Here is a 27,852-nt window from a genome sequence, read left to right as displayed (position 1 = left end):
ATAGTGTTCTTTTATACAGCTACTTTTGTCTGTTGACACAGGGGAAATTTCCAGCTGGCTCAACTACTGAATGGAACCGAACTACTAAAAAAAAAAATCCAAAACAAAAATGTAATGATATTTATACCCCTACAGCTGCCAATGAGCTTCCATGCGTCATGAATCACTCCAGATGTGGATATAAAATAGAGCCCTTCTGTGCAAATGAATTCCCTGACTCCAATGAAAATTAGTCTAGACTAGTGAGGTGCTTTTACTTTACCCCATTACACGCATCCCATTTTGCAAAAGGAGCAGAGAGGAGAAAGATTAGCTAGCTGTGTCCTGGTGTACAAGAAACCTGATACTGTAGAAGCAGAGAAATCTCTGCTTTGGGAAATTTGCGATGCACTGGAAGATGCTATTCCTGTTCTTGCTGTGCTATAATGCTCATGGCACTGTGCCCCCCAGGTGGAATCGAGGTAAGAGTTATAAATATAAACGCATTATTGCTTAAAACGCAGGTATGTGATGCTAATATTACATCGAACAAGTTACTTTTTTTTTTCCAAAACGCATCCACTGCTTTTGTAGATACTTTTCTTCTTGTTTATTGCTTTCAGCCATTGGATCGGACATTCCTGCTTTATGTTCTGCAAACCATTTATAAATAAATAAGCAAGTTTCAGAACTGAAACCAGAAGCATTCTTATTAGGACTATTAGACCAAAAAAAAAATAGATAAATAATCTCAATATATAATCATACACATACTCACTGCAAACAGGATTGCTTTCACACAAAACTGGAAAAAAAACTACACCTGCAGATGAAACAATAATTAGAAAAGAACTCAAATGTGCAGAGATGGACAAAATGACAATAGAACTAAAAGAAAGAGAAGAATCAGATTTCTATAAAATATGGAATAAAATTTATAAGTGGTTAGAAAACAGAAGCCAAAACAGAAAATAGAGAATGCAAATATATGGTGATATAAATAATCAATATTATTATAAGTATTAGCACTCCTGTTGTTATAGTATAGGACAAGGTTAAAGCAATAGGAAAGCAATGCAGAATGGAGAATTATAAAGGCGAAACAGGAAAGCCGATGGAGAAGGCTGTATAATTACTTTATATTGTTATGCATGTTTTGTGTTCTGTTTTTTCTTATGGTGCTTTTCTTTCTGTTTCTAAAGATTAAAACATTCAATAAAAATATTTTTTTAAAAGACAGCAATATTGTTATGAAAGTTGGGAATTAAGACGATTGGGTCTGTACTGCAATTTTATGTGGATGTTTTGATGGAAATTCAGGGATTGGTTCACCCAAAGAGAAGCTCTGTTGGCTGTGGAGGTTAATCCAGTCCTTGCTGAGCCTATACAGATTGAACAGCTCTCTGTTGAAGATGGGTTCTTTTTAAACACATCACATTGAAATAGGATTAGATTAGATTAGATTGAACTATCTTGGACTAAAGGAAACCTTAGTTAGCATGGAACCTAACTAGATGATTTGGGGCCAGTCAGTCTCTCTCAGACGAAGAAGAATGCATTGCTAAGCCCTTTGGGAAATGCTGCCCAGAAAACTACATAAAGTTGATTTTCATCAGGAGTCAAGTCTGACTCAAGTTTGTATGCATATTAGGCCCACAGATTTTCAAACAAGAATCCTTTCTTGATAGCTTCTTGTTAGCTTCAACAAGGTTGCTATATTAAGTTCTTTAAAACCAGGGTTAGGAAATCTCTGGCATACTGGATACATGTAGACAAATAGAATAGAGTAGAGGTGAGTAGAGTAGAGTAGAGTAGAGTAGAGTAGAGTAGAGTAGAGTAGAGTAGAGTAGAGTAGAGTAGAGTAGAGTAGAGTAGAATAGAGGAGAGGAGAGAGTAGAGTGGAATGGAATGGAATGGAATGGAGGGGAGGGGAGGAGATGGGAGAGGAGAGGAGAGGAGAGAACCATTTGCTCAGACAGGAAACCCTACACCACTTCAGACAAATGGTTATCCAATCTTTTCTTTAAAACTTCCAATGTTAGAGAATTCACAACTTCTGGAGGCAAGTTGTTCCACTGATTAATTCTTCTAGCTGTCAGGGAATTTCTTCTTAGTTATAGGTTGCTTCTCTCCTTGATTAGTTTCCACCCATTGCTTTTTTTCCCCTGCCCTCCTGTGCTTTGGAGAATACCTTCACTCCCTCTTCCTTGTGGCAGCCTCTGAGATACCACTCATCTAGAAGCTTCCTAGACTATGCCTGCTTCTTTCCTGACCCTGCACCTTTCTCAGCTCAACTCAAGCACCTACCTTCTTTCTCTTGCTGGATCTGTCAACTGTAAAGATACTGGAGGGAACTTAGAAGGACTAGATGTTTTTGTTTTCACTGCGGTTGATGCTGATTCCATCCAACAGAACAGTTAATATGGAAATTACTGCACCACAGAGAAAAGTTCTCGTATGTCTTTTAACCCAAACAGAGCTAAAAATTCTTAGCTTCTTTCCTGAGATGCCATGCAGTGGAGCAGGTGGTGCCTTGCGCTGTGCATGTCAGAGACATCAACTAACTTCTACCCTAGAAGATAATATCACTGGTCATGTTCCATGAACGCTCTCTCCCATCTTCTCTGTGCCTTTTTGGGACCGTGCATAAACTTAGAAGAGCCAACAGTGTCAATATATCTTACAAGAGAACCGTATATTCTTATTCTATAGCTTTGTTTGTCAAACTTGGAGATTTAAGATGCATGGACTTCATTCTAGGAATTTAAACCCATTCATCTTAAAAGTTGCCGTGTTTGACAGACGCTGCTCTAGAGTGATTTATATTTCCCCCAGAAAAGTCTCTGAACTACAGGACTATAGCATGATCTCATAGGGCAGATGAATCGGTTGAGCAGGAAAAACAGGCAAAAATGAAAGGGGAACTATCCTTCTTAATGTCACAACCCTTCTAGGACAATGTAATATGACATAATGGTTGCCTTGTCCAGCTGCACTTTCCTGGACTCCAGTTTAGGGTCTAAAATCACAAGATGACCTTTCTTTTTATTCATGATCAATTGGCCAGAGCTAATAGATGAATTAGGACAATTGGATAAATCTGCCCTTAGACTAAGAACTATTTAAGAACTTTTTTTTTTGTACCTGTGAAATTCAAGGGATTGGTACTATAATGCTTTCATTAACCAAATCTTGGCTGGTTTGCATATATGATGATGATATGCGGGTGGTTACTATATTTGACAAAGTTATGAGATTACAAAAAATGTTGTAGCTAAGTAACCGAGGAGATGACAGAAAAGACGTTTACTTCAGTAGTCCAGAATTACATTTCATGGCTCTATGCTGGTGCTTTTTTAAGCACAAAGGAAAGAGAGAAAGAGGCTAAAGAAGTGAAGCACAAATTTGTTAGCCAGATAAAATTAACACAGTAATTTGGTAATGTGTTCTTTACTATATTTGTAGCCCAGAACCTAATCATTTGTTTTTATAGTGTACAGAACGAAAATATACTGCTTGATTACATGCTTCGACAATCATATTTCTTATACTGAAATTCCAGTAGCACTGGTCCATTGGGCTTGATGATCAGATCATGTCTCCAAAATCCTTTCCAACCCTTTAATTCTATATACTTATGGCAAAGCATATTGTTATTTGGTTTTATTGGGTGTGTGTTTGTGTGTGTGTGTGTGTGTCTATAGCTATCTATCTACCTACTTACCTACCTCTATCTCTATATCTACCTACCTACCTACCTACCTACCTACCTACCTACCTACCTACCTACCTACCTACCTACCTATCTATCTATCTATCTATCTATCTATCTATCTATCTATCTATCTATACCTATCTTTCTATCTATCTATCTAGATCAGTGGAACAGCTTGCTTCCAGAAGTTATGAATGCCCCAACACTGGAAGTCTTTAAGAAGTTGTTGGATAGCCATTTGTCTGAAGTGGTATAGGGTTTTCTGCCTAGCAGGGGATTGGACTAGAAGACCTCCAAGATCCCTTCCAACTCTGCTATTGTATAAAAAAAAGAATTTCCCAGAACCTTCCTGCTCTGCCTTCATTGCAATGGGTAATATTCAGTTGTATTGTAGATAGATGATAGATAGATAGATGATAGATAGATAGATAGATAGATAGATAGATAGATAGATAGATAGATAGATAGATATTAACTGGTGACCTGCTTGACTACTGACTCAAGGCCAACTGCATGAGGGCTGTAAAACTAATACTTTTTCAACAATTTTCACTGGTTATGCTTTTTATGTGTTTTCCTCTAATGTACAGCCTTTAAGCAATAACTTTCACCACTCTATCTGCAATTTTTTAAAAATAGTACTGCATTACAAAACACAAGTTCACAACCCAAAAAATAATTGCATTTTGATCTGCTCATTAGTTGAGGAGGTGTGAATTTGTGAATTTTGTCAGTGGCATAAAAATCAGACCTAATAAAATAATACACCAAATTAGGTAACATTTGATGCAGTTTCTTTCTTAGATTGGAGAAACTGGAACTTGTGGGGAATGTACATTTCCCTCTTCACTAGAAGTCATTTAGGTCCTTGGTTAATACAATACAATAGCAGAGTTGGAAGGAACCTTAGAGATCTTCTAGTCCAACCCCCTCCCTAGGCAAGAAACTCTATACTGTTTCAGACAAATGGCTATCCAACATCTTCTTAAAGACTTCCAGTGTTGGGGCATTCACAACTTCTGGAGGCAAGCTGTTCCACTGATTAATTGTTCTAACTGTCAGGAAATTTCTCCTCAGTTCTAAGTTGCTTCTCTCCTTGATTAGTTTCCACCCATTGCTTCTTGTTCTACCATCAGGTGCCCTGGAGAAGTTTGATTTCCTCTTCTTTGTGGCAACCCCTGAGATATTGGAACACTGCTATCATGTCTCCCCTAGTCCTTCTTTTCATTAAACTAGACATACCCAGTTCCTGCAACCGTTCTTCATATGTTTTAGTCTCCAGTCCCCTAATCATCTTTGTTGCTCTTCTCTGCAGTCTTTGAGAATTGCAATAATTCCATGTTTATGATCTCCTTTGGAGAAATTAAATTAGGCATTTATTTTTTTAAAAAAAAATTCTGGTGAGATTCAATTGCACGATAAAATCAAACCATCTGTTTTGTAATGTTAATTATATGGTATTGAAAAGGATAGTCTCTGCTGATTATTAATAGGAAAATCTACTTCATACATTGGGGATGTTGATGAGTTTGAGGTTCCTTTGGTTGAACCAACCCTCCCAGTTTTGCATAAGGTCCTGGCATAATCTCACCTCTTCCTGTTACCCTGGCTCTGCATTTTCTGTTGCAAAACTTCCTATAATGAAGACGGAAAACATTTCTTAGCAGAATGACTGAGACCCATCCTAAACCCACAGCATTTTCAAGGGAATGTTGGCATGCGGTAAAACGTATATTTGTTCATGTTTTTTTTTATAAGCCACTTTTGCTTGGCTTCAAACTTTGAAGACAATCTACTCAGAACATTTCAGAATTAAAGGAGATTTATGAGACATCTGGCCCAAGGCATCATATATCGTATCGCTTGGATATGAGCTTTTTGTTCAGGTTTAGCTAAATGTGATGTACAAAAGAAGCCAGGGCTTCTGATTTAGTACAACTTCATCCAATGGGGGCAATGTTCACATCACCCAACTTCAGTAACTAAAATTTCCCACCCAGCAAGACAAGTTTAATGACGTTACTTATGAAACCAGCCAGTTGAGATTTGTTTCTCCAACCCTGTCATGCCCCCATTGGAGTCTGACTCTGAGATGGAAGACGAACTGCTGACAGAGAGCAGAAGAGTGGCTCCATTGGCTGTGAAGGAAAGTGGGAAGGGCAAAGTCAGGCTGGGCAGAGCAGGGGAGAGGTAGAACAAGGGATAGGGGAGTTCAGATGAAGATCAAGGCCCACCCTCTCCTCACCCTAGGGAGCACAGGGAAGAACACGGAAGAGAGCAAGGAAGGTTGAATGGCTTACTAGGATGGAAAGGCCCTCAATTCCCTTCACAAGGCACACCTGGGGATGGAGTTTAAAGGAGAGGCAGTTGGGAGGGGTGTTTGTCAGGAACAAACACTGAGTTCACCTAGTGTAGAGTTGTGGCCTGCATTCCTGGACTTCCTCTCGACCCGCTTGAAGTATTTACGACCTTCTGTGTGCTTATCTTGTCCTGCTGGAATTACCCTTTGCTCCTGGGATTCCCTATCTTGCCCTGCTGGAGTGATTGATTGCAGTCATTCTGCTTACAGCATTTGGACTGGAGTATTTGCAGGGTTGTGAAAAAGCTTTTCTCCAGGCCAAAGAGTGAAAAGAACATTGGGGGCACAGTTGGTGTTAATAAAGGGACTCATACTGGTTCTCTGGCTGTGTTGCCTTTGTGCTATGCCCTGGGTCATCACAAACCCATTTTTATACCAACCATGGCATATGTGAAGTCAGTCAGTCCCTGTGAGAATAGCAATTTAATTATATTATTCCCTGAATCGGTCCAGTTCCTCAGACTGTAGGAACATGATTATGAGGGCAGTTGAACAACTACTTAAGTATCTGCCTTAGAGATTACAGTGATGTTTTTTCCCAGACTTTTCCTTCTGTAAGGCTAAACATACGAAACTCCTTCAAGTTTTAAGTCTTGTTAAAACCTTCCAGCTGGTCATCTTAATTGGCCTCTCTTCTTTTAGTCTGTGGTATATTATGGGAAACCACACTTTTTTCAGTGCTAAATATCAGATGCAACACTTGTAACAGCATTTTTAAAGTAAATTGGGTGAATCAATAATTTAAATTAAGGACAGATGTCAGTAATGATCAGCATAAATCATTCTTTGTCCAAACAAGTGGTAGAGACATTTTTTGTAAAGAAAAAAAAATACAGATCATTTGAATGCAGCAAATCAGCCAATCATTAAATCTGAAGATTGAATATACAAAGTGAATCCAAAATATTCTACAACTCACTCTCTCACGCACACATACACATTCTTAATGTGTTAATTTAGCTTTCTTCCATGCAGGTGTTGGCAGCAGAAAATAATTAACAGAATGACAGAGTTGGAAGGGACCTTGGAGGTCTTCTAATCCAAGCCCCTGCTCAGGCAGGAAACCCTACACCACTTCAGACAAATGGTTGTCCAGTCTCTTCTTTAAAACTTCCAGTGTTGGAGCATTCACAACTTCTGGAGGCAAGGTGTTCCACTGATTAATTCTTCTAACTGTCAGGAAATCTGTCCTTAGTTCTAGATTGTTTCTCCCCTTGGTTTCAATTTAAAGCCTTTATTGTCATTGTACATCATGTATACAATGAAATTGGTTTAGTCTCTACTCTGGTGCAGTCCATACAAGAATACAAGACAACATGAATAATATAAAGAATAATCCTTATACAAATAATTAGTGGGGGAAACTAGTCATACATTTCCATATGTATTTCATATTCTGTGCAGTGTGTATATTACTCTGATGTATGCTCTTATATCACGGTATATACATATTACACACTACACTAGCTCCACCAGTTTCCATTCATTGCTTCTTGTCTAGCCTTCTGGTGCTTTAGAAAATAGGTTGATCTCACTTAGTGGCAGCCTCTTAGATATTGGAACACTGCTATCATGGCACCCTGTTCTGTCCCCCCTTCTCTGTTCATTAACAGACGACAGGCAGACAAACTTAAAAGGAACTTATCAGTTCTCGGCTCAGACTGGCTGCGAGCCCAAAAATAACATAAATAAAGTCTCTGACGAGATAACAGAATGCCAAACAAAAACTCTTACAAAGCAATGAACTTCTCCAAGTGTTCTCACAAACCATGACCGTTGAATCCTTAACGAATGAATGAACGTTGACTCCTGCAACAAAGGCGTGGCACCATCCGTCCTTTTATCCCCAGAAGATGCCCCTAACGAGCCCCAGCTGCATAGTTAATCTTGAATCCTGAAAAGACTCACAGAAGACTGCTGCTGAGTCACAACAGCACCCTTAATCCTTCTTTTCATTAAACTAGACCTACCCAATTCCAGCAACTGTTCTTTATATGTTTTAACCTCCAGCCCCCTAACCATCTTTGCTGCTCTTCTCTGCATTCCTTCTAGAGCAGGGCTGTCAAACCCTGCTGGCCATGCCCAGTTTAGCAAATTGGGGAAAAAAATGTGATATGTCACATGATGCTGCCATGATGCCATGAGTTCGACACCCCCGTTCTAGAGTCTCAACATCTTTTTTTTATATTTCATGGCAACCATATATCAAGAAATGGTGTGGAATGACTAAATATTTTCTGGATATACATTATAATTGAACAAAAAAAATACTGTTTCCCATTTGCTTCAAGGGATTTTTACTATTATTCTGAAAGAAAAGTAAAATAATACAATTCTGGGTGTGATAACTGAGGTAATAATATTGGATCAAGTAGGAGATTAAACAAAGGTACTGGAGTTTCATAAAAGCATCATGTTTTGAACTATTGCTGTTCGTTCAGCCATATCTATCAGAGTCGATTTCTTGTCAAGGGACATCATAGGCGTTTCTGATTCCTTATATTACCTATCAAATAGGATCTCTCTGAACTCTTAAATCATTCTCCAAATTTAAGCCTCAGGACCTTATTCCATTATCTTTCTTAGGCCATCTAAATACCTTTTCACCTCTCCTCATGGCACCTTATGAGCAATGCATGGATTTTGCTATGCAATAGAGAAAAGAGCAGCAAGTTTACTCTCTCAAGATACTATAGTTTAGGGCAAGAGTGTCAAACTTGCATCATCATGGCATCATCATGTGATGTATCATGACTTTTTTCCCCTTTGCTAAACCAGGCATGGGTGTGGCCAGCATATGACGCATCCGTCCCGTGGGCCACAAATTTGACATCCCTGGTTTAGGGTCATCATATGCAATGGATTGCTAAACAATTCAGAAAGCAGTAAAGTCCATAATGAATTTATTGGATTTTCTGATGCTATGTTGATAATAACCAGTTTTAAATAATGTAAATATTATATTAAACAAATATGTGGGAGGTGTGTTATTTTTTTGCTTATCCATAGTTACTAGTCATCATGACTACAGGGAGCTTTAATCTTGATGGGTAATTAATACCACTAAAATATTGCTGTTTAGCACAATATGATAAATTGGGGTAATACTATTCTTACTTTTTGTTCATGGGATTTCTGAGGAAATGATCCGTTTCCGTAATAGGAAGTTGGGTTTCTTTTATTCTCCTGGGGTATTATCAGAACTTCCTTCACCAACATTTTCCAAGTAGCTTTTCAGAATTGATTACAGATAAAGTTCTTTGGAAGAGGGGAAAAGAAAACACTGTATCAACAAGACTGGGAAGTAAATTTTGCTTCCAAGTTTCACAGTAGCAATCACTGCATTGGAATGACAACTTGGATGCTTTGCACTCAGCATTCAGATGCAGAAAGAAAAACTACTTGGGAATGATGAATGACAAAACATGGCAAGTTTTATGTAAGCTTTGGCGTCAAACAACAATTTCAAGGATGTCTAAATAAAACTAATACACTTACTCCAATTGTATTTATCTTGCATTTAGTTCTACTAAGATCTCATTGAAATCACTGGGAAATGTTGAGAACTTTTAATAATTTATATCAATAGAAATTCATTGTGATTAACAGCTGCATACACTGAAAAATATGATATGTCATATCCTTACAGAAGATTGTTGGCTATAGAGCCACACTATTGGCTTTTCTAAGCCTTCTTTTCAATACATCTGAAATCATGGAATCCTAGGGTTGGAAGAGACACTAGAAGTCTTCTAGTCCAACCTCTGCCCAAGGCAGGAGTCCTTTCACTCATCATTTCATGACCAGTCTTATGTCCTTGTCTTATAACCAGACTTCTGCAAAAAAGTAATAAAGTCTTGTCAATCATGTGACCAACTTATTTAACAACCATCACAACTATGATGGGCAGGCTCTATTATAATCATAAATTGGGGGTTACCTGTATTTGAACGGCCTTTATAAATTCTAGATAATTCTTCTGGTATCATATTTGATAAATTTGATAAATCTTACATTTATGCTCATAATGTAAATTTCAGCCCATTTCACCACATATTTTTCCACTGATCCATTTGGATATTGCAGCCAAAATTTTTATCCCACTTTATCATACCTTCTTCTTTGACCTGTTCTCCCCCCACTTCCAAATTTTTTTATGAAAAAATTGCAGACCCTCTTCTCCTATCCAAGCAGGAGATTAACCATATTTCACAGATGCTCCTCAACCTACATCTATATGAAGGGGTGCCCAACCTTGGCAACTCCCAAGCTCAAGGACCTCAACTCCCAGAAGACCCTCAGAACAGAGACCTGATGTCTACAATTACAGATGCAGTTGCTTGTCCAAGACAAGAATAAAAAAAATGAATTAGAACCACAACACCACCTAGCCAAATTGGAGCTTCAGGAAAAGTCTGTAGAGATTCTCAGTCATCCAGGTTCTAGTTGTACCAAAGGTGCTTTTTCAGGAAGCAACTGAACTTTCTAATTTTTTTCTTTGAAGAAGTTTCACTTCTCATCCAAGGAGCTGGATGACTGAGAATCTCTGCAGACCTTTAGCTATAGAATTTGGGATGAACACCCTTTGAATGGTTTGGGAGTAGGAATGGATTTCCAGGGGGCAAAAATACAGACTAAAGGAACCAGCACTACTCAGGTGACCCTGAGGACTTAGATAAACCTCCAAGTACTTCAATGTCCTTCTAAAAGGATGCAAATGTTTGCAAGGAATATAAATCCTTTCATTTCCCACTATCCTGTCAGAGCTGGAGAAGCTTCTTGAATGAGAAGCGAAAGGTCTTTAAAGAAAAAAAACAAGAAAGTCCAGTTGCCTGCTGAAAAAGCACTTTTGGGACGAGCTTCAGGAAAGTGCTATTATTGAGATACATATTTAATATGAGAAACTATAAAACTATGAAGATGCTGAGTTCTCATAAATATTGTTTAGCAGCTTACTTGCAACACTGATACTATGTGCTTCTTCACTGTTGAATTCATCTCTCTTTATATAGGGAGAAATAGGGTTGATTCTACTTGAGTCAGACTAAACATTTTGTCTGCCAACAATTCTCCTTCTGAAAACTCAAAGCAGAAGAGGAGATTGGGTGGAACAAATGATTTAATAGCTGACCAGCTGCTGTAAGGCTGTAAATCGAGATAATGAAATGAGAATGAATCAGCAGGGCTACTGCCTCTTTAAGAAGCTGTCTATATAAGGGAGGCCATGTGAGGGTGTATCTCTCTTCTCCTGTTCTATCTCCATTGTAGTTTTCCGTGTGTGCTTTGATGTTATAGTTGAAGATTGAGTGATTGCCTGGTTTTGCCCTGTGTGTGTGTGTGTGTGTGTGTGTGTGTGTGTGTGTGTGTGTGTGTGTGTAATGTCTTGTAGATAAACCACTGTTTAAAAGACAAAACCTCTGTGTACTGTATTTTGTTCCTGGGTTGTCTCAAAATAGTAGTCACACTGTGGATACTCTGACACAAGGGGTCAGAAAAAAAGACTTTTGCTCTACTGTCTATAGTTTAATGTCTCTGAAGAGGTTAGTTGCTGGTCTTCACTTTCTTTTTTATAACAAGACAGCCTGGAAAATGGGATACTCTTTATTTCCATAATGGTGGGAGCAATATGCCCTGTAACTTTGGTAACTTCCACCTGCTATAATTAAATTTCTTGCAGCACATCTCTGTATTCCTTATACATCTAAGTTGAGTTGGCTATTTTAAAGGTTTGGAAAGTTCTGATTTCAAATTATTTCTCCAAATTGCAACAATGCTTTGATTTGAGTGGTTTCTCTCACTTCTCCCCTCTTCCTTTCTTCTTTTCTTTTTCTTTTCTTTTTAACTTTCTGTTTTCCCGTCCCCTAAATTTCAAAACTCATCAGTGATAATTTTTGTAATTACCAACAGGACGTCTTAAACCATCTATTTATATCTATTTACTTAGTCCAAATCCTTCTTTATAATAATTGTTGTTGTTGTATGGTTAATCTTTGGTGAGATTCACAGTCTTTGGGGCTGGTTGGTAGCTCAAGAGCTTGAGTCCTAACCAAGGACCTAGGAACTGTTAAGGTAACGTCAGAGGATATAAGCTGTTCCAAGTAGGGTGGTTTTTTGTAGAATCAGAATGTTCAAGTCTGATAAATTTAAAATTTCCAAATAGCGAGGTAGCCCTTTAGGTATTGCTCCAAGGGCTCCAATTACAATTGGGACAACACACGATTTCTTTTTCCACAGTCGCTCAACTTCAATTTGCAAGTCCCGGTAGTTTGTGATTTTTTCTTGCTGTTTATCTTCAATTCGTGCATCTCCAGGTATTGCAATGTCAATGAACCATACTTTTTTCTTTTCAATTATTGTTATGTCAGGTGTGTTGTAGGCCAAGTGCCTGTCAGTCAGGATTCTGAAGTCCCACAAGATCTTGACTTTCTCATTCTCTAAAACCTTCTCAACCAGATGGTCCTAGTGGTTTTTGCTGTACTTAAATCCAAACTTTTGGCACAATTTCCAGTGAATGATCTTAGAAACACGGTCATGGTGTTGTAGCTAGTCAGTTTGTGAAATTTTGCTGCAATCACTGATCAAGTGTTATGTTATGTTATGTTATGTTTATTCAATTTGTATGCCGCCCTATTCCCGAGGGACTAAGTGGTCGACTGTCTCATCTTTCTCATTACAGAGGCGACATTTGTTGTTGATGGTAACATGTTGAATTTTTGCCTTCATGCAGTTTGTGGCTAAGACTTGTTCTTGAGCTGCCAAAATAAAGCCTTCTGTTTCTTTTTTCAGTACTCTTGATCTTAACCAGTTCCAAGTTAGTTTTTGGTCAGCTTTGCCTTCAGTACTTTTCAAATATTGGCCATGCATAGCTTTGCTTTTCCAATTTTCAGCTCACTTCTTGTTGTCTTCAAAAGGCCTCCTTTATTTACTTCCTTAATCATTGGTTCTTCGCTTTTCTGGATGAAATCATTCAAGCTGTGTCTTTCTTCTTCCATAGTCTGCTTTATTTGTAGGAGTCCTCGAACACCTTCTGCTCTTGGTATATATAATCAGTCAACATCACTTTTAGGGTGCAAAGCATGATTCGTTGTCATAAACTTCCTTGTTTTTCTGTCCAAATTGTTCAACTCCATCTGGGTCCAGTCAATTATCCCTGCAGAGTATCAAATCACAGGTATAGCCCAGGTATTTATGGCTTTTATAATGTTTCCTCCACTCAGTTTGGACTTTAATATCATGCAAATTCATCAAATGTACTTGGGTGAGGTTAATTCCTTGACTTTATTATGCATTAAGTCAGAGGCCTCTAAAATCCCCAATTACTTGTAGCCTTCTTCTGGTTTTACTGCTTTTATCATTTCTTCATTCTCAAGTTCTATTCCATCATCTTCTATGACCTTGCCTGCTTTGGTTGCCATTGTTGCACATTTGTCAATTCCAAAGTGCATATCAACGTCTTGACTAAATTCTTTTGTGCTTTCAATTAATAAATTCAGTTCAGCTTTTGTTTTACCATACAGCTTCAAATCATCCATGTATACCAAGTGCGAAATTTTCAGTCTTTTCTTTGCAAATTTGTATCCACAGTTCACCTTCTTCAAAATGGTTGTCAGTGGTAGCATTGAGAGTATAAAAAGTAGGGGTGACAGGAAATCACCCTGGAAAATGCCTTGTTTAATTTCAGCTTCACCCAGTTCTTCTTCATTAGTCGTAAGTTTCATTTTCCAGAGGTTCATTGAAGTTTCCATGAATTTTTGTACGTTGCTGCTGACACCAAAGATTTTCAGGCATTTCTTGATCCAGCTGTGGTGAACTGAATCAGATGCTTTCTTATAGTCTATCCAAGCCATGAACAGGTTGGTTCGTCTTTTCTTTGAATTCTTTAGGATTAGCTTGTCAATCAGCAGTTGGTCCTTTGTCCTCTTGATTTTTTGCAGCATTATTATTATTACTTTATTCATTAAATATGAAACTCAGCCAACTGAACATTCAAAAATGCATCACAAATACCCTTGACTGGTGCCAAATTGCCAATGGTTGATACGGTTTGCTGCCAGCGTCCTAGGTATCAACCAAGTACCTTCTTAAAATATAAGATGTTCCGAGTAGCACAGTTTTTTGCAGTTCTGCTGGTATTATTGCAGGAAGCTGCAATTTGTGGGTGTATCTTGTAAAATTCTTAGACATGGTGCCAAGTGCCCCGATGACAATGGGTATTACTGTTACATGCTTCATCCATAGCTGTGTAGTTTCGATGGCCAGGTCGCGATATTTCATTATTTTTTCTAGTTCTTTTTCTTCGACTCTGGCATCTCCAGGAACAGCCATAACAATAAACTGTACAGTTCAGCCCTCTAGAACTGTGATATCTGACGATCCGTTTGTGTTCGAAAGTCCCACAAGATCTTCACTTTCTCATTTTTGATAACTTTTTCCACATTGTTGTTGTTGTTGTTGTTGTTGTTATTATTATTATACAATTGTATCACAGCGGCCAGTTGTTTCACCAGATTTGGCACTGGTTACTAGTCGGGCCCCACCCAGGGGCCTAGGACGTCGTAACGTATTTTCGTAATATGCATGCAGATCCAAGCAGTGCGGCTTTTTGCATTTGACTGATGGTGATTTTGTCAATTTTTAACAGTTTTAAATGTAATTCCAGTGCTTTTGGAATAGCACCCAGTGTGCCAATTACCACTGGAATTACCACTGCTGGTTTGTGCCATAGTCATTGAATTTCGATTTTTAAGTCCTGGTATTTTGCGATTTTTTCATGTTCCTTCTCAGTTCCTTCTCCTTCTCTATTATTATTATTATTATTATTATTATTATTATTATTATTATTATTATTATTATATAAGGATATCGTTTCCCATTCATAAGACTTTTAACAAGCTCCTCTTTTTGATCTGGAATCTTTTGGGATATGCAACTTGAAGTCTGAAGGAAATAAATACACACACAGCACAACACAGCACTGCACTAAAAATATAAGCTCTATTTCTGTGCTTCCTGGCAATTTTCCAGTATAAATATGAATAGAGCCCCACCTAGTCTACATATATTATAAACTGACTACTATAAAAAAAACAACCATCAATAGCTTTACCTGTCTTATTACCTCAAAACTTTTCATCATTATTAGTCTTTCCATTACAGGCTCCACCAATTGCAGGCCCCAGGCCTCTCTCCTGGGGCCCCCAGAACCCTCTCTGAAGCATAAGGGTACAATTGTTTACTTTTTTAAAGGTATAAAACACATAGAAAGAGATATAACCCCCTCACGACAAGCATAGACATGTTAAAACAAGCAAAAAGTTCTCAAAATACATTTTGAGGGTCCTGCTCATTCACACATTGCCTCTCAGATGTTCACAAAAGTTAAATGTGGCTTTTAGTCAAGAAATGATCATTTGCTTATAGTCTAACCAGATCTCCTTGGCTCATAGATCCTCATGCTAACATGGAAATAAAGCAAGCAAAGTGTCCAAAATCATTTTAAAATATTTACTTCCTTTAGTTAATGAAGGATCTGAGCCACTTCTATCCATCAATGTGGGCTAAAAACTCTGTAATGAAATAACTCACTATAACAGTGGTCCCCAACCCCCGGTCCGCGGACCGGTGCCGGGCCGTGGAGTACCTGGCACCGGGCCGCGCAGCGGCCGGGGGCCATGATCGCTCTTTTAAATCCGCTCCTCTTAAATGCATTTCTCTCCCCCCCCTTTGGTCCCACCCTCAGCTCTCTCTCCCTCCCTCCCTCGCCGTCTCCTCCCTTCTCTCTCCCCCCCCCACCCGCACCGATCCATCACCAGGGAAAGAGAGAGTGAGAGAGTGAGAGAGGAGAGAGAGAGGGAGAGAGGGAGGGAGTCAAGAAAACTGTTCCGGCCGCCGCTGAAATGACTCAGTAACTTTTGCGCTTGGATCTGCTTTTTCAAACCTCCCCCAATCATCATCGCCTTCCTTCCCGCCCTGCCGTGCTTGGTCTGGCTCTTTTCTTTTTTTGCTCTCTCCTCGGCTTTTCCTGCTTTCTCCCTGCAATTTTGTCACCCAGATGCATGCTGTGGTTCGTGAGTGCGACTCGGTTTTATGTGTCCGCTTCTCTCCCTTTCTCTCCACACACCCCCCACCTCCATTTAATTATTTTTTTTTAAAGAAAGAAAACCGTAGTTCTGCCAATTGCAAAAAAAAAAAAAGTGTGTGTGCGTGCATATCTGCCGGCGGGTGTGTGTTTGTGTGGTGTGTGTGTGTGTGTGTATGCGCGCGCAGAGAGAGACTGGTTGGAAAGGAAGGACAGGACTGGCGGTGTGTGTTTCTGCAGCCCCTCCGGTGGAGGCTGCACTAGCCGTCAGATCTGGTGTTTTTTTTTTCCCCTCTCCTTTTTCCGGCAGGTCGTTTTAATCCTTGCTAATTACTTTCTGTTCTTCGCTTGCCAGCTTCCTTCCCACCCTCCTTCCTCCTCCTCCCCCCCCCCCCGGCCGGGTGCGCCTCCCCGCTTTTACTCCCAAACAGTTATATATTTATATATATATTTATTTTCTCTCTCTCCACGGCATTCACGCGCGCGCGCTCTGTTCTTTGCCCGCCGAATGTGGTGGGGAGGGGGAGGGCGGGCAGAAAGGTTGGTCCGGGTTGAGGGTTCAGGATGGTCTTTGAGGAACATAAGTCTGTCCGGGTGGGGGAGGCATATTAAAGCACTTTATATTTATGTAATTGTATTTTATTTTGTAAGGCATGTTTAAATACAATAAAATAAAAGTTGTTTAATCAAAACAATCTGATATATAAACAATCAATGTGTCGTCGCGAACAACGCCCCCCCACCCCTGCGCGCGCTCAGCGGGCCACGGTAAAATTATCAAAGGCTGACTGGTCCGCGGCGATAAAAAGGTTGGGGACCACTGCACTATAACATCGCAAATAGTTAAAAAAAAAAGATGGAGTTTAAGGAAAGACCGTTATGGTTCATTCATCTCTTTCTCTCCCCTTTGTGGTTGTTTCTTTTTCAATCTGCTCCTTCCCCCCACCCTTCCCTTTTTTTTTTGTTCTGTTACTTTTTTCTTAAGGATTAGGTTAAGGTTATCTATTTAATAATAAGAAATAAACAATAATAACCCTATTCTGCCAATTACCTCCCTGCGACCAATTAGATCTCATAGATTGGGCCTCCTCCGAATTCCATCTGCCAGCCAGTGCCGGCTGGCAATTACAAGGAGGAGAGCCTTTTCAGTAGTAGCTCCGACCCTTTGGAACGAGCTCCCCGTGGAGATTCGTACTCTCACCACCGTCCAGGCCTTCCGCATAGCCCTTAAGACCTGGCTAGCCCGTCAGGCCTGGGGACAAAGATAGCCGCCCCTCCCGAATGATGAATGAATGTTGCTCATTATTTTTACTCTATGTGTGTCTACGTCATTGTTTGTATTCCCCTTTCCTGATTTTATGTAAGCCGCCCTGAGTCCCCTCAGGGAAAAGGGCGGCCTATAAATGTTAATAAACTCTTAAACTCTTATTTCAACTGCAACTGAAATGAAGTTAGGTTAGGGTTAGAGTCAGAGGTGGAATTCCCTTCCCTTCCCTACCAGTTCGCAGATGTGAGTGTGCTCACATGCGTGCCTCGTCTGCACATGCACTGTCCCCATGCATTACGTTGGGGCGGGTGGGCAGAGCCTCCCGCAGCTGCTGCTACCGGTTCACCCAAACCTGAAAGAACTGGCTGAATGCCACCTTTGGTTAGATTCTGGTTCAATGAAAACCCTGCTAACATTACTGTCACTATGGCAATTGCTTGTAAGCTGCCTAGAATCTCTTTGGGCAAGTAGGAGGCTGTGGACATTTTCTAAATAAATACATAAATACTATTAGAGCATGCTTTACAGAATAGGGGCAATCAGTTTCAGTTTTCTGTTCTGATTGACTTTTGATGTTTGGCTTGGTGAATTCAATCATTCAACTACATATTCGACCACTGAATTATTTTTCTTTTGAAAAAAAAAAGTTGATTTGATTTGATTTGATTTGTCTTGTATGCCGCCCACTCCCGAAGGACTCCGGGCGGCTCACAATAGACAAGGGAAAGGGGGAAAACTAGACAAAGACAACACTTTAAAAACAAAACCACAACATTCACAATTTCCGTGAGGCTGGATATTTCACAGCCCGCCCACCCCCACCCCCCCCGCCAGCTGGAGCAGCCAGGACTTGGTGGCTTTGCGGAAGGCCGGGAGGGTCGTAAGGGTCCGGATCTCGACAGGGAGATCATTCCAGAGGGCTGGAGCTGCAACAGAGAAGGGTCTCCCCTGGGGGGTCGCCAGCTGACATTGGCTGGCAGATGGAATCCGGAGGAGACCTAACCTGTGAGATCTAATCGGTCTGAGGGAGGTAATCGGCAGGAGGCGGTCTCTCAGGTACCCAGGTCCGATGCCAAGTTGAGAAAGTGAATCCTTTTTTAACCAAGAGAATGGCAATCAATGGGAAAAAAATGGGATTGTTTGCATCTACCTCTGTTTGTCTTTTGACCATATTGTTTAAATTAATAAAAAGGACTAATTGTTTTAAATTTCTTAAATGACAAATTCCCGCTCAATCCTGGAAGTTTCTCCACCGTTTGGCTAGAATGAAAGATTGCCTGAGAACGTGTGAAAATTAGGTTTTACACCAAATGGGGAAAAAAAGCAAGGTGTCATTTCTTCATAGCGCTAACAAAGATTACAAAATAATTAGAATATTGCAGGGAGTACAGCATAAAACATCAAGGAGTAGTATTATCGTTCATTTGCCAAAGCACACGCTTTATCTTTAGAAGGACTGAAATTCTGCCTGTCTTTTCAAAAAAAGGTTTTTTAAAAAGATTTATATAAATCAGGTCAGGATCCTGAATAAATTCTGCCTGACATTCTGGAAAAGCCACGATTCAAAATGGTCTAAGCAGAGTTGGATCCTCTCTATGATGATCCTCTATATCTATCCTGTCTAACAAAATGAAATTCAATGGGGAAAAAAATAAGGTTCTACATTTAGGCAAGAAAAATGAAATGCACAGGTACAGTATAGGTGGTACCTTGCCCAATAATAGTAACTGTGAGAGGGATCTTGGAGTCCTAGTGGACAACCATTTAAATATGAGCCAGCAATGTGCAGCAGCTGCCAAGAAAGCCAACACAATTCTAGGCTGCATAAACAGAGGGATAGAATCAAGATCACGTGAAGTGTTAATACCACTTTATAATGCCTTGGTAAGGTCACACTTGGAATACTGTATTCAGTTTTGCTCACCATGATGTAAAAAATATGTTGAGACTTTAGAAAAGAGTGCAGAGAAGAGCACTACAGATGATTAGGGGACTGGAGACTAAAACATATGAAGAACAGCTGCAGGAACTGGGTATGTCTAGTTTAATGAAAAGAAGGACTAGAGGAGATATGATAGCAGTGTTCCAATATCTGAGGGGCTGCCACAAAGAGGGAGTCAAGCTATTCTCCAAAAAACCTGAGGTTAGGACAAGAAGTAATGGGTGGAAACTAATCAAGACGAGAAGCAACTTAGAACTGAGGAGAAATTTCCTGACAGTTACAACAATTCAGTGGAGCAACTTGCCTCCAGAAGTTGTGAATGCTCCAACACTGGAAGTTTTCAAGAAGAGGTTGGATAATCATTTGTCTGAAGATGTAGAGTTTCCTGCCTAAGCTGGGGGTTGGACTAGAAGACCTCCAAGGTCCTTTCCTACTCTATTCTATAGCTCCTCGGGAGCCCCCATTGAGCCAACGATCAAGGAATGCAAATATATATAGTCATATATTCTTCTTTGATATAGAATAACACTTTATGTCACAGTGTAGGAAAGAGCCACATCAGAAGAAAATTTTGTGCATGGATTTATAAATACTTGGTCGAGTATTGATTACACATTTCTTTCCATTTCAGGACTTGGTTTTATTTTTGGCTCTTGGATTTTTTGCCTTAATGCATTGAAAAGTAAGTTGTTGAGCAAAAACAAGTGGGCAAAGTCAACAAAAAAAAGCTTTTGCACGGGAAACAAAATTCAAGGCAGAGATAGCTATGTCAGAGTCCCGCATGACTTAGAACAGATGAGCAAAATCTTTTAAAGACTGGTTTTGAATAACACTGAAATATAAAGAAGTGTGAGTAAATTATTGGAGACTCAATGGGGCCTAAAGTGCTGGAAGTAGCTCAAGAAGACAATGGCTATATTTGTACAATGCATCTAGCCAAGCTTTGAGAGTTCTTGAATAAGCAGCTTGAGCTCAATATACAAACACAACATCACAAATTGTGGTTTGTAAACCATATTGGTGGGTTTACATAGCACATGCAAAACCAAAACTTTTTTTAAAAAATGGAAGCATAATTTAATATGCATGATTTAGCAGGTTAGGCTAAATCTAAACTAAAAGTCAAAGCTAGGTTCACACAAAATGGAACACTATAATGTGAGTTGTCTGTTTTGGCTTAGCCTCGTGTATACTCCCCATCCCATATTCTTCCCTTTCAGTGTACCCTGTTTCCCCAAAAATAAGACAGGGTCTTATTTTCTTTTGACCCCCGAAATAAGCACCTGGCCTTATTTTCAGTGGAGATCTTATTATTTTTGAGGTGCAGGAGGTGGTGAGCAAGGTCACCTCATGGTTCCTGCTGTGTTGCAATATTTATTTTCGGGAGAGGGCTTATTTTAGTGAATGGGCTCAAAAGCCCGATTGGGCTTATTATCCAGGGAGGTCTTATGTTCAAGGAAACTGGGTATGTACTTCATGAAGTTCAGTGGTGGGATTCAGCTAGTTAGCACCACTTCGGCAGAACCGGTTGTTAACCTTCTGAGCAGTTTGGTGAACTGGTTGTTGAAAGAAATCATTAGGGCAGAGAACTGGTTGTTAAATTATTTGAATCCCACCACTGATGAAGTTGATGGAGTTTTAGGACTGAGACCTAAAACCAAAGGTTATTATTTAAAAGCCAACTTTAGACAAACCAAACTATGATACTGTCTTGGCTTGGTTTGGCTTTAGTTCAAAGTAACAGCAGAAGTAGTACAAGTAGTCCTGCCAAGGCGAAAGGGGACATCAACTCTTTTTCTGACATCATTTTCTTAATCTAAACCATCCCCTTTAGCCTTGCAGGTGTTAACTTGGGACATATACAGGAACAACGCTGACTTTAACACAAGAAAGTTGATTTAGCTTGAAGGCAAGTTAGAAGGGAGAAACTATTCTCTGCAAGGGTCAGTAGAGCCATCCACTTTAAACCAAGGGAGCAGAAGCAGGCAGGCAGGCAGGAAATTTTGCTGACCAAGAGTCAAAATTTTCCCACATTTCTATTAAGACGTTGTGTTTACTAGACCCGTTGAAGGTTACAAAAGAGCATGCAGACTTCTGAATTTCCAAGCACTCTTTATCATACTTAAGGAAGAATTCCTGGAAACTTCCAACTTGGCATGCTGTTCTAATTAAAATGGTAGGGGAGTGTATGTTCTGTGGCCAGCATAAGGAAAAGTTCTCACCACAACATTCCCTTTCAAGACAGTGAAGAATTATGTTAAATGGTAAAGACTAACACATACATTCCAAGTGGAGAGTTTGTCCGAGGTCTACAAAAGGGAATGCCAAAATGGTTGCTAGGCTCAGCCATAGAGTGGCATGAAACGGTGCTTGAAAAATTATTAATCTGATCACTGCCATCTGGATTACTGCCAACAATTGTTTAATAAGTAAACATTGTAACTGCTGGGTGATTGAAGATTTAATTGTCAAGCAATTAGCACTTGGTGATTTCAGTGTGTCTCCTGTGTTGATTTGCAATGTAGAAAGTTGTCACAGGCCAGCAGGAACGTAGGCAAAGATGAAAGAGGTGTTGGAAGATATATAGGAAAGTGGGGGGGGTCTCTGAAGGCTGGGTCACAAATCTATGTTACCCTGTTACACTTACACATGGGCTCTGACCGGCTTTACTGCCAATTCGCTCATGCGTGCACTTTGCGTGTGCATGCGCAGTTCAATTAAAATTGTTCTGCGCATGAGCAGAACTCAAAAACAAGATGGTGGCGGCAACAGCAGTGACCAGGGAACTGGCCTGGGTCGCTGCCTGTTCCAGAGATCCAGGCCGCCATACCACTACTGATTCGGCCGAATTGGTCCGAACCGGTAGGAATCCACCTCTGCAGTGTAAATCTTGGGCACTTTGCTTTAAAACAAGAATCCCCAACCCCTGGTTGACAGACAAGAACTGGTCTGTGGCCCATTGGGACCAGGCTGCACAAGCAACAGATGAGTGCACAAAACTTGGGAGAGGGGATTATACGGAGTTGGAAGATAGGTAGCCATAACAAAATTCTTTCTAGAAAGCCAAGGTCATCCTTTGTCTCTGCACCTCTTCACCTGACCAGAATTGGATGGGTGGAACTGCCAGCATGGCAATGGAAGATTGGACCATGTGATTGTGGGGGCAAGATCTTGAACTTTCAACTGGGTGGGGAAACTGGGAAGCTTTCAGGTTCAGGTTTTCCCACATGTGCCAACATGGCTCTCTTAATAAATTGGACCTTTGAAAAATCCTTTACCCCAGACTCTTATTTACTTTCGGATGCTATTTGGAACCCTGACATTACAGGAAGGATCAGCATTATTTTTTATATATATTTTACTTGCTGAAACCAGTGAAAAGTTGTTATGACTTTGCACAGTTCAAAGAGAATTATAAAGTATTTTAAATAGAGATGCAAGCACTGCTATTCATTAAGTTACCCATGTCTATCCTCCCACCCCCCATGGTCTTTAGTGAGAATCATTAAACCATCGCATTTTAAATATAACTTACTTACAATGAAGCAGGAGTTCTTTTTTAAGACTTATATGGAAGCCTGAATAAAGGATATATGTGGTTTAATTAATAGCAGAAAGTTTGCATGCTCATATGAGATCCAATGCATTTCTTCCAATCATGTTTATGCATGTTCCTAAATCACTATGTCTATAGTATAATCTGATGAATCTACTGTAAGATGTACTGTAATTTGTGGATCTTATTCAAGGCTGTGTCAAATCAGTGAATGGCTTCAGATCCATGACTACCTCCAATTACACATGGAATATCCTGTTCTCCTCTGAAGAACATCATCAGAACTTTCCACAGCCATACCAAGCAGTTGGTAGCAAAACCAGTATAATGTAAAGTTTAGGAGAGAGGGGATTGTGTTGCTCCAATTAAACCTTTATCAAAAGCAAACTCCCTCTGCAAAGATCTATATTGCCCTACATTACCCTAGACATATCTAATATCTCTTGAGGGCATCAAGGAAATCAAGTCAGTTGTCCAAGGAATTGTTATTTCCTGTAATCAATATATAGAAGTAGACCACATTCATGCTTCTATCATACTAGCCCATGATAGAATTTTCTCTAATCTCCTTTGAAAGAGAACTAAACTGATGGACAACTCCACTCCTTGGAGCGATAGATTCTACAGCTTGATTTTATGCTATATATAGATATAGTTCCTTTTATCTATTTAACTCTTCAATTCAGATTCAATGGATTGCTCTTAGTTCGAAGTGATAAGAGAGAGTGTTGGTGTCAGCCAATGCAAGAATGAAACTGCAGGAAACTGGAAAAATAATTTTAAGAGACAGGCGAGCTGTATCTTGAGCTAAGGCTAAGCAGAACCTGAGTGTTGGTTTTTAAAACACAACAAAATAAATACAGGGTCAAAATAGCCTCTCCCCTCTCCCTTATTTTATGTTTTGAAAAGCACAGAACTTCTACCAGACAAAATAGGGAAGGAAGGAAGTTTTTACTAAACTGCATCCTTTATTTGTTTGTTTGTTTGTTTGTTTGTTGTTAGTCACGAAGTCATTTCTGACCCATTGCGAACCTATGGACTATGTTCCTCCAGGCCTTCCTGTCCTCTATTATCCCCCAGAGTCCATTTAAGCTCACGCCTACTGCTTCAGTGACTCCATCCAGCCACCTCATTCTCTGTCATCCCCGTCTTCTTTTGCCCTCAATCTTTCCCAGCATTAGGCTCTTCTCCAGTGAGTCCTTCCTTCTCATTAGGTGGCCCAAGTATTTGAGTTTCATCTTCAGGATCTGGCCTTCTAAAGAGCACTCGGGGTTGATCTCCTCTAGGACTGACTGGTTTGATCGCCTTGCAGTCCAAGGGACTCACAGGAGTCTTCTTCAGCACCATAGATCAAAGGTCTCAATTCTTTGGTACTCAGCCTTCCTTATGTAGGGTATTTATTTATTTGTTTGTTTGTTTGTTTATGTAGGGTGGCATATCATACATAGACTAGCAATATATATTAACATTTCATCTAGGTTAATTAATTAACTCCATCCATTAACAGCTTCTTGCCTATTCTCTCTCCTTTCTTCCTCAGCTATGTTTTTCCCATCTGCTCTCCGTGTGAAGAGGTCCTCAGCAGTTCTTCTCAACCCAGTGCTTCAGAAGTCTCAGGAAGATGTGGATCTTCTATTTGAGGTTTAGTATGAGACAAAGTACAGTTCCAAATTCATCCCTTTTGCAGGGAGGGACTCTAGCAATGGGTCAAGAAGATGACACAACTTCAGGGAAGTCAAAAAATCATGAGGAAAATCACAGAAGCGACAACCTTCTGAAGTAATTGTGCAGGTTTCTGATGTTATTCTAAAACAGTTTCAGAGATATTATATTTTTGGACTGGTCTGAAGCAAAATCTTCATGCCCCTCTTTATCCTGATTCGAGTGTTGTATTTAAAAAATAAAAACTAATGAATTAGATATATGTTTTAGCCTTCAGTTATATCATCAAGGTGGATTATAAAAAAATCAATGAGCCATATTCCATAATAATTATTAAAAATATCTTCATTCTGCATTCCAGGTATGGTAAGCAAATCAAGAAAGTAACACAATTTTATTTGTTACTTATATTTTATTTTATTTTATTTATTCATCTCATTGTTTAGATCAGTGGTAGTCAACCTGGTCCCTATCGCCCACTAGTGGGCATACCAACTTTCATGATGGGCGGTAGGGGTTTGCTGTAACTCTGCTTTATAAATTTTATAAAGTAAAGTTACTTCCCTATTTTATAAATCATCATTACTGTGGAACCGGTGGGCGGTTAGAAAATTTTACTACTAATAGAGATACAAAAGTGGGTGGTAAGTATAAAAAGGTTGACTACCCCTGGTTTAGATCATACCTATAATGCACATGTAATATACAGAATAATAAACTATTCTTAATAGAATGCAATTTGAACAATACAGAAATGATTTTAACAAAATACCATAGCATACATTAGTGAAGAGTAAATGTAACAATGATATCTAAAAGGTGATCAGAAGTTCAGGAAAATCTGCTGGAATAGATGAATCTAAAAGTCACTTGGAACAGGAAGAGAAAGTCCCAGCTTCCCCAATATTTAATTCTGCTTCTATAAGTTTTAGGGAGTGCCACATAGTTACCTACGAAGTTGAGACCCTCCCATTTAAAAAGTGAAATTCTCGGTCTAGAAAGTCAGGCAAAAACAAAGAATCCATTGCCAGAGTAGTTAGTATAGCTAGAACTGATTCAACACAAAGCAGCATTCTAAATAGGTAGACCCCAACTCTATGGGCATCTAATAGATGGTCTATGAAATATAGTTTTCTATGTATTTATATTTTCTTCATTGGAGAAACCACTGCATCTGATGATTTTCCAAGGGTTTTCCAGAATGGTTCCATTGACTGCCAAGAGTCAATGGGACTATCCAAGGGGCTGTTTTTGTTATTATTTGTAGTCCTATCAATTAAAGTAGTATTTATTCAATTATTTTCATACAATAAATGTTTGGGTGTTGATGAACAATCTGAAACTTCATGGAAAGGTAGATGAGTGTCAATTTGTGTAGAGCGGAGGATCCTTGTTCTGCTTTAATCCAGACATCATTTTAGCATTTAGCATGTATTGATTTATAAAGAACTTAACCAGAATCAGTTTAAAACTATTTTTCCCCGTGCTTTCATCCCAGTTTCTTCTAGGTGAGCTGGAAATTGATGATGACCTAAAAATCACTGTCAAAGACGAGGAACTCGCTTCAACCAGGAAGGCGATAATGTTTGACACCCTGTGTAATGATGTTATCCCAAAAAGTATTACAGAAATACGTAGATTAAGCTCCAGGCTGGCAGGTTACCCTGGCATGTTAAAGAAAGAAGATTTTGAAAGGACGGTATTGACGATGGTCTATACAGCCTACAGGACAGCTCAGTCCCAAGCACATCAGAAAGAGAACTGGGCAGAATCCTTTGTAAATCTTTACAAGCTTGTGATGCATGACTTGAAGTTGCTATCCAGCCAAGCTCCAACTTCTCAGAGAACGTGACGCTCCAGAAGCAAACTCTGATTATAAGAAGGATATATCTGCTTCTTCATTTTGATAAGTAATAAAGGAAACAAACAGGCTTGGAGATATTTCTTAATCTCTAGCTCCTCCTAGAGAGAATCTGTTGTAAAATCTTCTGTATTGCATTACAAATTGAATTAATATATCCGTTTAAAAAATGTTTTCCAAATTATCTAGCCTTTTCTTTTTAAGTGTAACCAATGGACAGCAAATCCTCTCTTGTCGTGTATTTTTCTATTTTATTTCCATCAGTGTCTTTCACATGTCTGTATAGATTATAGCTAACACAAACTTTACCCCACCCTTTAAATGCAACAGTTATGCTGTGTCCATTCTTGATGAATACGAGGGACTCAGAAAACTTGCATATTTTTTTCTGGCCTCTTTTAAAAGCTGAGGGAAAAAATGCTGAGCTCAATCCTTTTGGAAATTCCATCTTGCTAGTACCCCTCCCCCCAAAATACATTTTTCCTCCCCTCTTCTGTCAAGAAGCATTAGTTAAGAGTTAAAGCAATAGGTTCATTTAAGAGAAAGGATAGGTCTAATCTCTCTCTCTCTCTCTCTCTCTCTCTCTCTCTCTCTCTCCCTCCCTCCCTCCCTCCCTCCCTCCCTCCCTCCCTCCCTCTCTCCATATCCATATCCATATCTATATCAATATCCCTCCATCTCTTTCCTTCATTCTTTTTCTTCTCTTGGAGCTGATATATTAATAGCAGCAGCACAGTGAAAACAAAGCTTAAGGAAACATTTAAAAGGTGATTCTTCCAAAATTTGCTGCCACAGCATTGGGAAAGGTTTACTGTATAATCATGTTCTGATTAAGCTATTAGTATCTCAGGTGTCAGCCCTTCTTCATTTAAAAATCAGGAAAGAAAACCACAGGACTCCATTTTTGAAATCAAGTGTACTTTTACTAATTATAAATGAATAGAAGCGAAGTTAAGCTAAGTCTGAATATTTAGGCGCGAAAGCGAAGACTATATTGTATAATTCATTCCCCTCCCATTGGCATCCCGTGCACAGTCCAATCATAATTCTCCCAAATGTCAGGTGTGAGATAACTTCGAAAAGCATCACCAGGATGGAATGTTGGTCCGTTGGCCTTGGCGGGAAACACTCCTCCTCCACATGCGCAGTAAGGTGGACAGTCCAAACTCTAGAATCTTCCTCCAGCACAACAATGAGTCCCCTCCCAAATACCATGTCTCCCCTCCCCGTTTCAATGGCAGCCGAAGCAGCAGCAAAGCAGAGGCTGACACTCAGGTTTGTTTTAAAAAGAATGTCTGTTTTCACGTTTCTTCAAAAACAATAAAATGCTGGATGTTTTTCTTTCCTCTGGGGCAATGCAATACAAAATACACTGAAGGAAAAAAATGTAGTATAAAATTGCAAATTAGATTACGGCTACTTCCAGAGCAGGA

The 27,852-nt window shown here is 39.5% G+C and overlaps 1 protein-coding gene across 2 annotated transcripts; it reads left to right on the top strand.

Annotated features, from left to right (window-relative positions):
- The first annotated feature begins 204 nt into the window (after positions 1 to 204).
- Positions 205 to 26,975, top strand: FAM180A (family with sequence similarity 180 member A). 2 transcript variants are annotated; one of them, XM_032220578.1, is made up of 4 exons: positions 205 to 461; positions 19,972 to 20,022; positions 24,437 to 24,537; positions 26,057 to 26,975. In XM_032220578.1, the coding sequence occupies exons 1-4, from the start codon at positions 386 to 388 to the stop codon at positions 26,408 to 26,410; spliced, it is 582 nt and encodes a 193-aa protein (XP_032076469.1). In that variant the 5' UTR covers positions 205 to 385; the 3' UTR covers positions 26,411 to 26,975. The 2 variants fall into 2 exon arrangements, with proteins under 2 accessions (XP_032076469.1, XP_032076470.1); XM_032220579.1 differs by lacking the exon at positions 19,972 to 20,022 and having other exon boundaries at positions 26,057 to 26,973.
- Positions 26,976 to 27,852: the final 877 nt, after the last annotated feature.

The sequence above is a fragment of the Thamnophis elegans genome, chromosome 7, assembly GCF_009769535.1.
Source record: "Thamnophis elegans isolate rThaEle1 chromosome 7, rThaEle1.pri, whole genome shotgun sequence".
Taxonomy (NCBI): Eukaryota; Metazoa; Chordata; class Lepidosauria; order Squamata; family Colubridae; genus Thamnophis; species Thamnophis elegans.
The sequence above is the reverse complement of the archived record's forward strand: the minus strand, read 5'-3'. Positions and strand labels throughout refer to the sequence as shown.

Coding starts and splice junctions, on each gene's coding strand:
- FAM180A (XM_032220578.1), top strand. CDS start 386: ATGCACTGGAAGATGCTATTCCTGTTCTTGCTGTGCTATAATGCTCAT. Junction 20,023..24,436: donor TTGCCTTAATGCATTGAAAA/GTAAGTTGTTGA, acceptor TTTCTTCCTCAG/CTATGTTTTTCCCATCTGCT. Junction 24,538..26,056: donor ATGTGGATCTTCTATTTGAG/GTTTAGTATGAG, acceptor CTTTCATCCCAG/TTTCTTCTAGGTGAGCTGGA.